The sequence below is a fragment of the Neltuma alba genome, unplaced genomic scaffold (genome assembly GCF_004799145.2).
Source record: "Neltuma alba isolate B1F8T4 unplaced genomic scaffold, ASM479914v2 tig00004560_pilon, whole genome shotgun sequence".
Taxonomy (NCBI): domain Eukaryota; kingdom Viridiplantae; phylum Streptophyta; class Magnoliopsida; order Fabales; family Fabaceae; genus Neltuma; species Neltuma alba.
Genome location: NW_021633766.1, coordinates 82,500 through 96,636, shown reverse-complemented (window position 1 = coordinate 96,636; position 14,137 = coordinate 82,500). Strand labels below are relative to the sequence as shown.

The 14,137-nt window shown below is 35.5% G+C and overlaps 1 protein-coding gene across 1 annotated transcript; it reads left to right on the top strand.

Moving 5' to 3' along the window:
- Window positions 1-7,960: 7,960 nt before the first annotated feature.
- Window positions 7,961-10,034, top strand: LOC114745225 (L-type lectin-domain containing receptor kinase IX.1-like). Its single transcript, XM_028933376.1, has one exon. It carries the CDS (start codon window positions 7,961-7,963, stop codon window positions 10,007-10,009), a length of 2,049 nt encoding a protein of 682 aa, XP_028789209.1. The 3' UTR covers window positions 10,010-10,034.
- Window positions 10,035-14,137: the final 4,103 nt, after the last annotated feature.

Genomic DNA, 14,137 nt, shown 5'->3' with positions numbered 1-14,137 from the left:
TCCCTGCTTATGCTAAATACCTTGAAGACCTGTGTACGCATAATAGAAAGTTTAGACCAAATGAAAGAGTCCAAATGAGCTCAAATGTATCTGCTCTGTTTAAACGTCAAATCCTTGTGAAATGCCAAGACCCTAGATCCTTCACCATCCCTTGCACTATAGGAAAAGTTTCTATAAGGGGAGCCTTGTTAGATCTAGGGGTAGCTATTAATGTCATGCTTAAGTCTGTATACACTTCACTAGGAGTCAAGACTCTTAAATCAACCACTGTAGTACTCCAGTTAGCTGATAGGACTATTAGGTATCCTGAGGCATCATAGAGGACATTTTGGTCCAGGTTAAGGATTTGGTCTTTCCTGCTGATTTTTATGTACTTGACATGTCTTCTGAGCTTGTTCATGACACTACACTGATTCTTGGTAGACCTTTCTTGAGGACTGCTAACACTATGATTAGCATGAAAGAAGGTACCATCACTATGGAAGTAGGAGATCATAAGGTTTGTTTTAACATGTATGATGCAATGAAGCATCCTTATGAAGACTATTCTCCTTTGGGTGTTAATATGATTGATGTTGCTGTTGATGACGCTTGTTCTGAGTTTGAATTGCAAGATGATTCCTCTATTTCTGAATTTTATTCATTTGATTCTGCTGATGAGGATGACACTATTTCTTTTTTTTCACCTCTTTATTCTTTTCCTTCTACTTGCTCATGTGGAGGTGATATAACATGCCTTAATTGTACAATAGTTAATTGCATGCTTTCCATTCCATAAACATTCACTGTTTCATCTACTGATTCGCATATGAGTTCCATTCCTTCTATTATCAGTGATGATTCTCTTGGAGAAAGGTTTTCTGTTGATGTTTCAGGTGATTCTAGCATATTGGAAGTTGATACTATAGTGGCAATTGATGAAGCTTGTTCACCTCAGCAAACATGCTTGACTGAAGACAACGAAGATAGTCTGCTTTTAACAATTCCACTTGCTCATATGATGTAGGAACACCTTCAGTTAAAGGATTATTCTCAATCCCTTACATCTCCTAACTTATCTACTTTTAATTCTTTTCATACCACGAGATATTTGAATGACTTGTTATCGAGTGATGATTTAGATATGCAAAAGAATTCATCCAAGACAGTTGCTACAATAGATCAACTTGATGTTGGTTCAATGCTTGGAAAAGTTGGAGATTGTAAAGCTAGCCACATGGGACCTGAGCTGTCACTGGTTGAAAGCAAAGGGAGTAATCTGTTCTCTCTTAAACTTCAACAATTAATTCCTTCTATTGTGCAACCACCTGTCATTGAATTAAAACCTCTGCCCCCTACTATGAAGTATGCTTTTCTAGAGTCTGATAAGCGATTACCTGTCATTATAGCTAACTCCCTATCTAAGGTTGAGGAAGAGAGACTCCTTGCTGCATTAAGAAAGCATAAGAGGGCTATTGGGTAGACTTTAGCGGACATTCTAGGGATTAGTCCAGCCATTTGCACACATAGGATCTTGCTTAGTGAAGGTTCCAAACTAGTGAGACAACCACAAAGAAGACTAAACCCCCTTATTCTTGATGTGGTTAAGAAGGAAATCACCAAACTTCTAAGTGTTGGGATCATCTATCCCATATCTGATAATGAGTGGGTTAGTCTGATACATGTAGTGCCTAAAAAGAGTGAGGTTACTGTGGTTAGAAATGATAGAGATGAGCTTATCCCTACGAGAGTTCAAAATTCCTGGCGTGTATGCATAGATTATAGAAAACTCAACGATGCCACACGAAAAGATCATTTCCCTCTTCCTTTCATAAACCAGATGCTTGAGAGACTTGCAGGAAAATCTCATTACTGTTTTCTAGATGGTTTCTTTGCGTACTTTCAAGTACCTATTGCACGAGAAGACCAAGATAAAACCACTTTCACATGTCCTTTTGGTACCTTTGCCTGTCGTAGGATGCCTTTTGGGTTAGGTAATATAATGCTCTAGGGACTTTCCAATGTTGTATGATGGCTATATTCTGTGATTTTTTAGAGGAATGTATGGAAGTCTTTATGGATGATTTTACTGTTTATGGTGGTTCTTTTAATGATTGTCTTGCTAGTCTTGAAAAAGTTTTGAAAAGATGCATTGAAAAGAATTTGATTTTAAACTTCGAAAAGTGTCATTTCATGATTAATGAAGGGATAGTGCTAGGTCATTTGATTTCTAGAAAGGGAATTGAAGTTGATAAAGCTAAGATTAAGGTTATATCTTCTTTGCCTTATCCTACTTGTGTTAAAGATATTAGATCATTTTTGGGTCACGCGGGATTTTATAGGAGGTTTATAAAAGATTTTAGCAAGATTGCTTTACCTCTCTCAAAGCTTTTACAAAAAGATGTGAAATTTGATTTTGATGATTCTTGTAGAGTTGCTTTTGATGATTTAAAGTCTAAACTCATTTCCCCTCCTATTCTTGTTGCACCTAACTGGACTTTGCCCTTTGAGATTTCATGTGACGCTTCTAATTTTGTTGTAGGAGCTATGTTAGGCTAGAGGGAGGAGAAGCTCTCAAGAGTCATTGCCTGTGCTTTGAAAACATTGGACGCAGCTCAAATCAACTATACAACGACAGAAAAAGAGCTATTTGCAGTTGTTTTCACTTTAGAAAAGTTTAGGCCTTACTTGTTAAACTCTCATGTGACTGTTTTCACTAATCATGTAGCTGTTCACTATCTTCTTAAGAAACCACAATCTAAGCCAAGATTGATTAGGTGGGCATTACTTCTCCAGGAATTTGACATTGAAATAAAGGATCGAGCAGGGCAGAGAACCATGTAGCTGATCACTTAAGTAGGCTACCAGATGATACACGGGGAGTAGACTCTTCTGAACTCACCTGTGATTCCTTTCCTGATTCAGTCTTATGTGCCTTAGCTATTAAAGAGCCTTGGTATGCACATATTGTTAATTATGTTATAACTGGACTCACTCCTCCTTTTATGTCTAAATTTCAGGCACAAAAACTTCGAAGCGAATCGAGACATTACATTTGGGGTGCCCCTCATCTATGGCGAATATGTAGTGACCAGGTTATAAGAAAGTGTGTGCCTAGTAAAGAGTTTGAGTCTATCATTACAACTTGCCATTCCATGGTTTGTGGTGGTCATTTTAGTGCACGGAGAACATCTGGGAAGATTTTAGATTCTGGTTTTTATTGGCTAACCCTTTTTAAGGATTCTTATGACTTTTTTTGGTCCTATAACAAATGTCAACGTTTTGGAGGATTAGGTAAAAGACACGAAATGCTTCAACAACCTTTACTGTTTTGTGAAATTTTTTATGTTTGGGGAATTGACTTCATGGGTCCCTTTCCTCTGTCCTTTGGTTTTATATATATCCTTCTAGGTGTTGATTACGTCTCCAAATGGATAGAGGCTGTACTTACTAGAAAAGATGATGCCCAGGCGGTTTCTAAGTTTCTTAAGTCCAATATTTTCTGTAGGTTTGGGATTCCAAGGGTTGTGGTGAGTGATAGAGGTACACATTTTTGTAATAAGGTAGTAGATAATTTGTTTTCTAAATTTGGTGTCACTCACAAAGTCTCCACTGCATATCGCCCCCAAACTAATGGTCAAGCTAAAGTGTCCAATCGAGAAGTGAAACAGATATTTGAGAAGATAGTTAAACCATCCAAGAAAGATTGGAGCCTAAGATTAGAGGAAGCACTATGGGCCTATAGAACTGCCTATAAGTCACCAATTGGAATGTCTCCTCATCGCTTAGTCTTTGGCAAAGCATGCCACCTACTAGTGGAATTGGAGCATAAAGCATATTGGGCAGTCAAACAGTGTAACATGGACTTGGAATCTTCTGGGATGGTGAGGAAGCTGCAGTTGCAAGAATTAGAGGAGTTTAGATTGGAGACTTATGAGAACTTCCGACTTTACAAGGAGAAGACAAAGTTTGTGCATGATAAGGGTCATCTACGGAAGAAGTTTGAGGTGGGAGACAAAGTACTGATGTTTAACGCCAGATTCGCATTTAAGCAAGGAAAGTTCAATACCCGTTGGGATGAGCCTTACACAGTCACAAAGGTGCATAATTTTGGAATGGTGGAGCTTCTTAATGAGGAAACTAGAGCAAAGCTTAAAGCAAATGGCCATCTTTTGAAGCTTTACCATGAGAATCATCAACCTCCATGACTCAAAGGTTGTTTCTTTCCTTCACTTATTTACTTGCTTTTGCCTTGCGATTGCTCATGATATGTTTTGGGGCTTTAGTTTGTGGAATAAGTGTGGGGGAGAAACTTCTTCAGTAGGAAAAGTAGCGTAGCTTTTACTTAGTTCATTTTTTTTTCAATTCAATAAATGTTGTTTATTTTTCAATTCAATAAATCCTCTGAGCTCTTACTTAATCTTCTACACACTTAATCATTATTATTTATTTGGTCTTTCCTGCCATGTTGTTTTGACTTATCTCTCACACTTCTCTCCCTTCTTGAAGTGAGGTGTTGTGCTCCAATCTTGAATCGGACTTCACAACTTTCCACTTTCCTTGAGAGTTAAGTTAAATACAACGTGAGTTTTATACATTGAGGACAATGTGTTGATTAAGTGTGGGGGAGGGATAGTGTTTTGGTGAATTTGGCTTTGAAACTGAGCTTAACAGAAAAATTGAGGTCTTCAAAAAAAAAAATTTCTAGACCGTTCTTGATGCAATTGTTGCTTGATATGTCTTGCAATCTTTCAGAATACTTCGCTTGAGCTTTTGCAACTCTCTTGAAAATTTAAATCCTTGCAATTTTACTAATGCTTTGAAGAATGCTGCTTGCTCTTAGTTAAAAGTGGTGCTTTAATTAATTTTCATTTAGAGAATGAGCATAAGAAGTTCTTGAGTTAGTGCTTTGCGATTAGTTTGTGTACAATTGTCTAATATGAGTGTTCAATTGGAAGATGACCCCTATTGGAAGAATATTGAGCCTAATCTTTGTTTTCATCTAGAGTGTTAATCACCTAAGTTAATCACCCTCTAGAACTTGTGGAAAGTCTTTGTCTAATCTTAATAGTGCTCTGGTAAATAAATATGATAGGGGCATTCATTTCAACACCCATTTTCCCAAACACAAGCCTTTTTCAATCATCCATTGCATAACCCCTTTGAGCCATTCACTTTTAAAAAAATCATTGATCATAGCAAGTTGATTTGTATGTCATTACATTAAAGTTCATTATAGCATCTTATCCTTTTAATATCAGTTATGCATCATTATTTATTTGCTTAGTCAATTCAAGTTGTTTAGTTGGAATATTCCCAAAAAAAAAAAAAAGCAAAGCAAAAAAGCCAAAAAAAAAAGAAGAAAAAAAAAAGTCAAGAAAAGAAAAAAAATTGAAAAAAAAAAAGACAAAAAAAGGGAAAAAAAAGCATTCTCCTTAGAACTTTGTAAATATTGAGTCTAGTGCATGTGTTTCAAAGTCATTGAGAAAGATGTTATTAGTTAAGAGGTATTAAGGTCATGATGCATGCATGTCTCTTGCTATGTTCTTCATTCATTCCATTTCACCATATTTTCCAACACTACAACCCTCTAAAAGACCCCTTGATTTATGAACTATTGCACTATTGATGATTTGAAATTTAGACTTTTTACAAGCATGTGGTAGGGCTCAGCTTAGGAGGATTGGAGCGAAATTACCCACTTGTGAAAGATGAGAGAAACACTTAATCCCCTTGAGTGCTTCCGGTTGCTTTATTCCCATTGGATTAATTGTGCATCTTGTCTAATCTCTTTGTACTAATTCTTGGGTGACTTATGTGAATTTGAATGATGAAGGAAATTAAATTTCCACATCTATACTTTGAGATTGTTTCATTCTTAATTGTCTTTAGTGATTGCTTGTATTTTGTTGCTTTGTCCAGGAGTACAAAAGCTCAAGTGTGGGGGAATTTGATAAATCCTAATTTTATATTGATTTTTCACATCTTATTTGGGATTTTTATCAATTAAGTTGGGCTTAATTGCATTTATTATGATTAATTTGGATTAATGGTGATTGGATGAAAATATTGCTAAAAAAAGCAAAAATATCATATTGTTATGATTTAGTTTAACTAATTGATCTTTTTGAAAAAATATGATATCACAGTACCTTAGATTTTATTCTAGAAATTTTTGGAAGAGAATTTAGGTTTGGTGGGAGCAGAACGGCGGAAGTTTTATTCATCGGCATCCTATATATACACATCTTCACAGAGGCACAAGGACGCCATCCCCACGATCATCATAGCACGGATTCCATTCCCCATTCACGAATCATCATCATACACCCAACAATCACAGAGCCCGTCCCCCATTCACAACGCTACCACCACAATCATCTTCTCCATTCACCATCATATATCCACGCATTGAGAGACGCGGCCACAGGCCACACCCATCCTCGCCATCCTTCATCATCATTCAACCATCAACCCCCTTCAACCATTAACGCGACACCTCACCACACCCATAATCACCGTTTCCGATCATCACCATCTTCAGGACAGCACGCGCAGACCGGGAGAACTGGGAGCTGAAAACAGAGCTCGGCAGAGACAGGCGGAGAAGCAGCGACCTTCAACTCGTTCTTCTCATCCACTGCCCGTGACTTCTCTGTCGTGCCATCAGAGTTGTGATTCCACAGACATCACCGCCAGCAAGCCCCATCCTGCTTCTGTCATTGTATTCGGCCTGACAGTAACACGTTCCTGATCATCCATGGTTACCGTGCAATTCAAATCTGTGGTTGCAAAATTTGAAACCATGCGTCGCTAATTTCATCAAGGTTCTTGGAGATGGAGGATTGGGTTTGAACTTCAGAGTTAATTAGAAGAGTTCTTATGTTTCAATTCTTTTAATTTAATTGAGTAATAGATTTTCTGAGTTAGAATTGATATTATTTAATTAAATTTTCTGAGATTACTAGTTGTAATTCTTAATTTAGAATTGAATTTTTGTGATTGGGATTGGATTTTGCAATTTGAGATTCACATTTATACCCAGGCGGAGAAGCAGCGACCTTCAACTCGTTCTTCTCATCATTTTAATTAAATCATAGTATTTGAATCATGATTGGGTTTATTCCAATCACTATTTCAACTGATTCAAAAAAAGATTTTATTTTCAATATCTCGGTGAGAATATAGTCAGCTTCTCTGCCATGCCTTCAAATCCACAAAATCGGGTCAACAAATGCATTATGTGGGGGTTGAAAATTCAATTATATGATCAGAGACGGGACAATGTAGTGATTCCAAACACAGTTAATGCAAGCTTTTATCTTCATGGAGAAAGTCAACATTCAACACAAATGGGCATTGATTTTTTCATATTGACTCAGTCAACTCAACTCCTCCCCCTCACAATTAGTATCCATTTTCATTGATCATTTTCTGGGTATTTTTTATGGTCATTGATGAAACCCAAAATTTATTATCCATTTCAAATTACATCCAATCATATTTCATGATTTTTTTTTCCCATTCATAAAGTGAATGTAAATAGTATGCTATTTAAAAAGGAAAATAACATAAAAGACTGACGTTATGCAAAAAGATGAAGTCATATCTTATACAAGGGTGCACTAATTTCTTTGATTTTTTCCCCTCTTCCCAAATACACATTCTACATTTATTTCGTTAAGGAGTTAAGTTAGAAGATCCAAACACATTCCTAACTTTTGAACAAAAAAACCAATTCCGAACCACTAGTATAACATCATAAATGCATAATAATCAGGGATACAATGACTTGGTAATATAGGGGGGGGGAATTACAGAGACTTCAATAAAAATAAGATAATTAAAATTATTACCACTAGCTGATTAATTTTTGCCAAAAAAGGAGGACTCGCAAGCTTCTTGACTTCTTCGACTGTATATATAACTGCCTCTCCTTGAAAGCTCAGACACAGCATACTTCCTAGCCAAATCAGATCAGATGTTGCGAATATCAATTTTCTTCCTCCTGATATCCCATGCCTTTTCCATGAACTTCAGCTTCACCAGTTTCCAGCCCAATGATTATAGCAAGATATCGTGTGAGTTATCAGCTTACATTGCAGAGTCATACCTCTACTTAGTAAGAAACCAAAAGGAGCTATCCTCAGACAATAGTCAAGGTCGAGCCACATATCAAGAACCGATGCACTTGTGGGACAAAGCCACCGGGAAACTCGTAAATTTCAACACCAATTTCACCTTCGTGATTGATTCACAGAACAGGAGTAATGTTGGAGATGGGATGGCCTTCTTCTTAGCCCCTAATGGCTCAAAGCTTCCTAATCCCCCAAAAGTTGGAGGAGGTTCTATGGGTCTGATTATTGGAGGCCAAGAAACGATACTTAATTCAACAGATCATCCCTTTGTTGCTGTGGAGTTTGATATCTATCCCAATTGGGGTCCTACTGAAGGCTGGGATCCTCCGTATGTACATGTGGGTGTCCATATCAATTCTATTAGATCTAACAGAAGTGTTCGATGGCTGGCTAATATCACAGGAGGCAGATCAAATCAGGCTTTCATCAGCTACAATGCAAGTACACGTAATTTAAGTGTCTCCTTCACCGGTTTTGATCAATTTAACAACACTGTGTGGCAACATCTTCATCAAATAGTTGATCTAAGAAAGTACTTGCCTCAATGGGTTAGTTTCGGTTTCTCAGCAGCCACAGGAACATCAGTTGCAATACACAAGGTCGATACATGGAGTTTCTACTCAGAGGACTTCCCACGTATTGCTCCCAGTACAGGTAGAAATGCCACAGCACTTGCTATAGGATTAGGGGTTGGAGGGATTGCTTTAGTTTGTCTGGTTGTATTGTTTTTCTTGTGGAAGTACAAAAAGAAAACAGAAGATGGTGAGTCTAATGACAACATCAGTGACGATGATTTTGAAGGAGGAACAGGGCCCAAAAAGTACTCATATGCCGAATTGGCAAGTGCCGCAGATAATTTCAAAGATGAGCAAAAGCTTGGTCAGGGAGGATTTGGAGGGGTCTATAGAGGTTTTCTCAAAGATTCAAACTCCTACGTTGCCATAAAGAGAATTTCAAAGGATTCTAAACAAGGGAAGAAGGAGTTTGCTTCAGAAGTAAGAACTATTAGTCAACTAAGACATCGAAACTTGGTGCAACTAATCGGTTGGTGTCATGAAAGGAAAGAGCTCTTGCTAGTTTACGAGTACATGCCAAATGGAAGTTTGGCTTCTCATCTCTTTGGTGACAAAAGGTTTCTCACATGGTCAATTAGATTTAAAATTGCTCAAGGCTTGGCCTCTGCCTTATTATACCTGCATGAAGAATGGGAACAATGTGTGGTTCATAGAGACATAAAATCAAGCAACGTCATGCTAGACTCCAACTTCAATGCAAAACTTGGAGATTTCGGATTAGCACGACTTGTAGACCATGCAAAAGGAGCACAAACTACAGCTTTAGCAGGAACTATGGGTTACATGGCTCCTGAATGTATCACTACTGGAAGGGCCAGTAAAGAATCTGATGTATATAGTTTTGGAGTTGTTGCTCTAGAGTTAGTTTGTGGAAGAAAACCTATCAACCATAGGGTTCCAGAAGACGAAATAAACATAGTGAATTGGGTGTGGGATCTCTATGGAAGGGGGAGAATTCTTGAAGCAGTTGATCCAAGGCTACAAGGAGATTTTGACCACAGTCAAGTGGAATGCCTGATGATTGTCGGGCTGTGGTGTGCTCATCCTGATCATAACCATAGACCTTCAATAAGGCAAGCAATTCATGTGCTTAACTTTGAAACTCCATTTCCTAGTCTTCCTTCAAGCTATCCCATACTAACTTATCATGAATTCCCAATGTCATTTTCAATTCTATCGAGCTCCAGTGCTTCATATGCAAGTCAAAACCAGAATATAAGCTTTAGTTCCAACACAAATTCCTCTGGATTCACTGCTTCAACTTCTCGCGGTAATGTTTCACCAAGTGTGTCACTTTTGTACTCGAGCAAAAATTGATTACGGTTATTGTACTTTTGTGGTTAATGCACAAAATTATTTTCCTGATGTATAACTCTCAATTTTTTTGTTAAAGAAAGGGGTGCTTCAGCTTTACGGGAAATTTAAGCTTTTTGGGTAATGATGTTGCGTTTTCTCATTTTGTAAGAAACCGAAATTATGTCATAGTATTGTTCATTTATGCTCATTCCACTTGGAAGCAGCTTAAAAGTCATTGCAAATGGGATGCGATGTCATGGTATTTTTTTACAAGTTAAAGTAAAGAAATAAAACAAAAGAAGGAAAATGAGGCCCCACATAGTAGCATGATGCATGTGAATCACTGAAAACATCGTTTAATTTATTAGCAGGTTCATAGTTACAAAATTTAATGAAACCTTAAGCCAATGTCCTTGCAATATGAAGGCCTTCCTCAAACACTTACGTACTCTTCCGGTTTTTAATATAAGACCTATTTAATTAATTTGATTAGATTAAAAAAGTTACGTAGGTTAGTTAATTATAAGAAACATGACATGTTTTCCTAAAACACCATAATCATCTTTATTAATACCCTTCCTCCATCTTCTATTTGATTATGGTTGAGAGAGTATTCATAGAGGTAATTTAAAAAAAATTAATAAATATGATAAATAGATCTTATATTGATAATCAAAATTAACTCAACAATTAAGTCCTATATTAAGGATTGGAAGAGTAATTTGCAATTATACTAGACTTGGCTGCCCAAAAAAACATCGCAAGACTTGATCCCTTGGAAGAAAGAGAGGAAGAAAAAAAGGCTGATGACCAGGAAAAATCTATTTATAACCATTTCTTAATTACGAAATTTACATGATTTTTTCCAGTCACATCTACTGTTAAAATTGACAGCTATTCTGAAAGCGAAAAGGAGGATTTCCTCATTTCCTATTCTTCACTTCAACCCTGAGACAATGACAAGACGCATGAAAGGTCTCCAAATTAATTAAATTATATCCTCAGGGTCAAGTTGAGCTGAAGCATTCTTCCACGCAACCTCCTTTATGTGGTCACATTCCAGCTAATAAAAGCATAGCAAGAATTGGAATTGAGTATACATTTCCAAGGGCTATCCGTGCAGGGTGGTGTGTCCACATCCATAAATTGACTTTCCACCTGACAAATAATTAACCTAATCTATCTGCTATTTTCCAAAGAAAATATCTATCTTCGACAGCATTGTCCCTTGTGGACATCAACTGTGCATTTAACTTGCAATTCGGGATAGAATCTTTTTTTTATAAATTTAACTAATAATATCTGACACATAATATGTAGTATTTTGTACATAGAACAATTATTGTTAGTATTAGTACCTAAAACCTGCCAATATTGTCGGTGCAGCTGAATCTTGCAGCTTTGGCTCCCCTATTTCTTTTTTGGTGTTGGGAAGATAAAGATAAACTAGGAAGTGCGTACCGGTCGGATCCGCATGTTCATATTCAGGTTATACATCCAAAGCTCTATAAGTTGATCTACCGACATTTGTTACATCTTGAATTTTAGGTTTAGAGGTACAAGAAGTAACATAAGATAGGAAGGCTATCCAACTTTTTTTAGCAGAAGCCTCAGAGTTTTTCTGGAAGGATGAAAGAATTCTAAGGGATTAAATTACAAAGTGAGAGTTTCTTGCGACTAAGACAAGAGGAAGAAAGAGACTCCGATGAAGTTTTGGGGTTGAGAATCATATCCTATAAAATTTAGCCTAGCAAATGAGGAACTTAAAACTGTCAGAGGTTCAGAAGGTATAATAGAAACAGAGATGAAATAACCTTTGAGTTGAAACTTGGACAGGGACTGGGCTGTCATTTTCAAAAGTTTTGGTCAAGAAAGGGCAGAATGGGAAAGTATACCCAAAATTTCAGAAAATTCTCTTTTGTGGTTAATGCACAAAATTATATTCCTAATTTACAATTTTCAATTTTTTTTGTGATAGTATAATTCTCTTTTAGTGTATGTAACTTACTGCAATCTAAAAATAAAAGATGAAGCCCCACTGAGTAACATGATGCATATGAATCATTGAAAACGTCGTTTAATTAACAGGTTTATAGTTGCAAAATTTAATGAAAACTTAAGCAAATGCCCTATATGAAGTCAATCCTCAAACATGTAATTTGCAATTACTAGACTTGTTTGCCCCCAAAAAAACAAAAACAAAAAAAAACTCGCAAGACTCGATCCCTTGTAAGAAATAGAGAGGGAAAAAATAATGTTGATGACCAGGAAAAATCAATTTAACTAACCAATTCTTAATTACGAAATTTACATGATTATTTTCAAGTCCCGTCTACAGTTAAAATTGACGGCTATTAGGAGGACTCAATTCTTTCTTTTTCTGGCTCGATTCTCTCATTTCCTAGTCTTCACTTCAACTCTAGGACAATGACAAGATGCATAAACTTGGTCTCCAAGCTACTCCTTCCATTCCTTTTTAATGAGAGGCAATTACCCAAATTACATTTTTCAAAATATTAGTTAAAATTAGTTGAAAAAAATAAATAGGGATAATTAATCTGTAAGTCCCTATAGTTTTAGCCGATTTTGAATCAAGTCCCTATAGTTTTATTTCTTTTTATTGGATCCTTATACTTTCATATCTTTTTAATTAGGTCCTTGTATTTATTTTTCTTTTTATGAAGTCCTTATAAGTTCACCTCATTTTTAATTAAGTCTCTGAATTTTTTACTCTTTATTTTATAAATTCTAATAATACTATTCTATAATCATAAAATAGTATATATTATTTAATATTAGTTTATAAACAATAATATTCTAAAAATAATGAATTATTATAATAATTTTATTTTTTGCCAGCAAGAAAATATTATTTGTTCTAAAAAATTTATCTGAATTAATTAATTATATTACTTATATTAATTTAATTTAATTATTAATATTTTATATTTCAATAATCTAATTAATTAAGTTTATATTTAACTAATAAATAAAAATTAAAACAACATGGACCTTATTAAGAATTTAGGGAAATTATAAGGACTTTATAAAAAGAAAAATAAATGCAAGGACCTAATTAAAAACATGTGAAAGAATAAGGGCCTAATAAAAAGAAAAAAAATTATAAGGACCTGATTCAAAATTGGTTGAAACTATAAGGACTTACAGATTAATTAACCCAAATAAATATGTAAAAAGTGTGGCGTTTTTACCAAAATTACCCTCATTTATATGGAAGAGAGATAATTTGTCAAAGAAAGAGAATGTGTGGGAATTAAATGCAATGATATGAGCAATATGAGTCATTAAATGAGAATAAAATAGAAAATCAATAAATAAAATTTGAGACAATCTCTAAGTGTTTTTTTACAGAAAGAAATATGACATAATTTACAATTATCTCTTATAATAAGGAACGGACGAAATAATTAAATTATTTTCTCAAGATCAAGTTGAGCCGAAGGGTTCTTCCACACAACCCCCATAGAGTTTACTTTTCATTTACAACATTTCGGCCAATAAAAGCATAGCGAGAATTGGATTTGAGTATACATTTATAGTGTTTGGCTGGGGTTTGAAATGTTAATTAGGTTTAGTTAAAGGTAATAAATGTTTAAGATATATACATATATATATTTTTTTCAATTATCTCCTTGTTTATAAAAGATAGTACATGAGAGATAATAAGTGAAAATTTATTAAAAAAAGATAACAAGTGACATCACTACTACAAAAAATGTTAACTGCAGTGCTTATTTTTTCATTTTTGTAGCATTTTTGAAATGCTACATAAACATCCGTTACAGAAGATTATTGGTAGAAGCTGTAGCGCTTTGAAAACACTACAGGAGAGGGAGATCCTGTAGCATTTTCTCAGGAAAGCGCTACAGGAATGTCACTTTCTATAGTGCTTTCTTAGAAAAGTGCTATAGGAGAGCCCAGCTCCTGTAGGAAAGCACTGCAGGATGTCCCAAACTCTTGTAGCAAGCGTGTGTAACTCTCTTGTAGCGTTTTCTCATAAAAGCACTACAGAAGAATTTTTCGTAAAAAAAAAATTAATTAGTGAATGCATTTTCAAAACCACATTTACAGTACTTACAGACATAGAAATTTCTCAACTGTCAGCAAAATTTAGAGATCAAATTACAT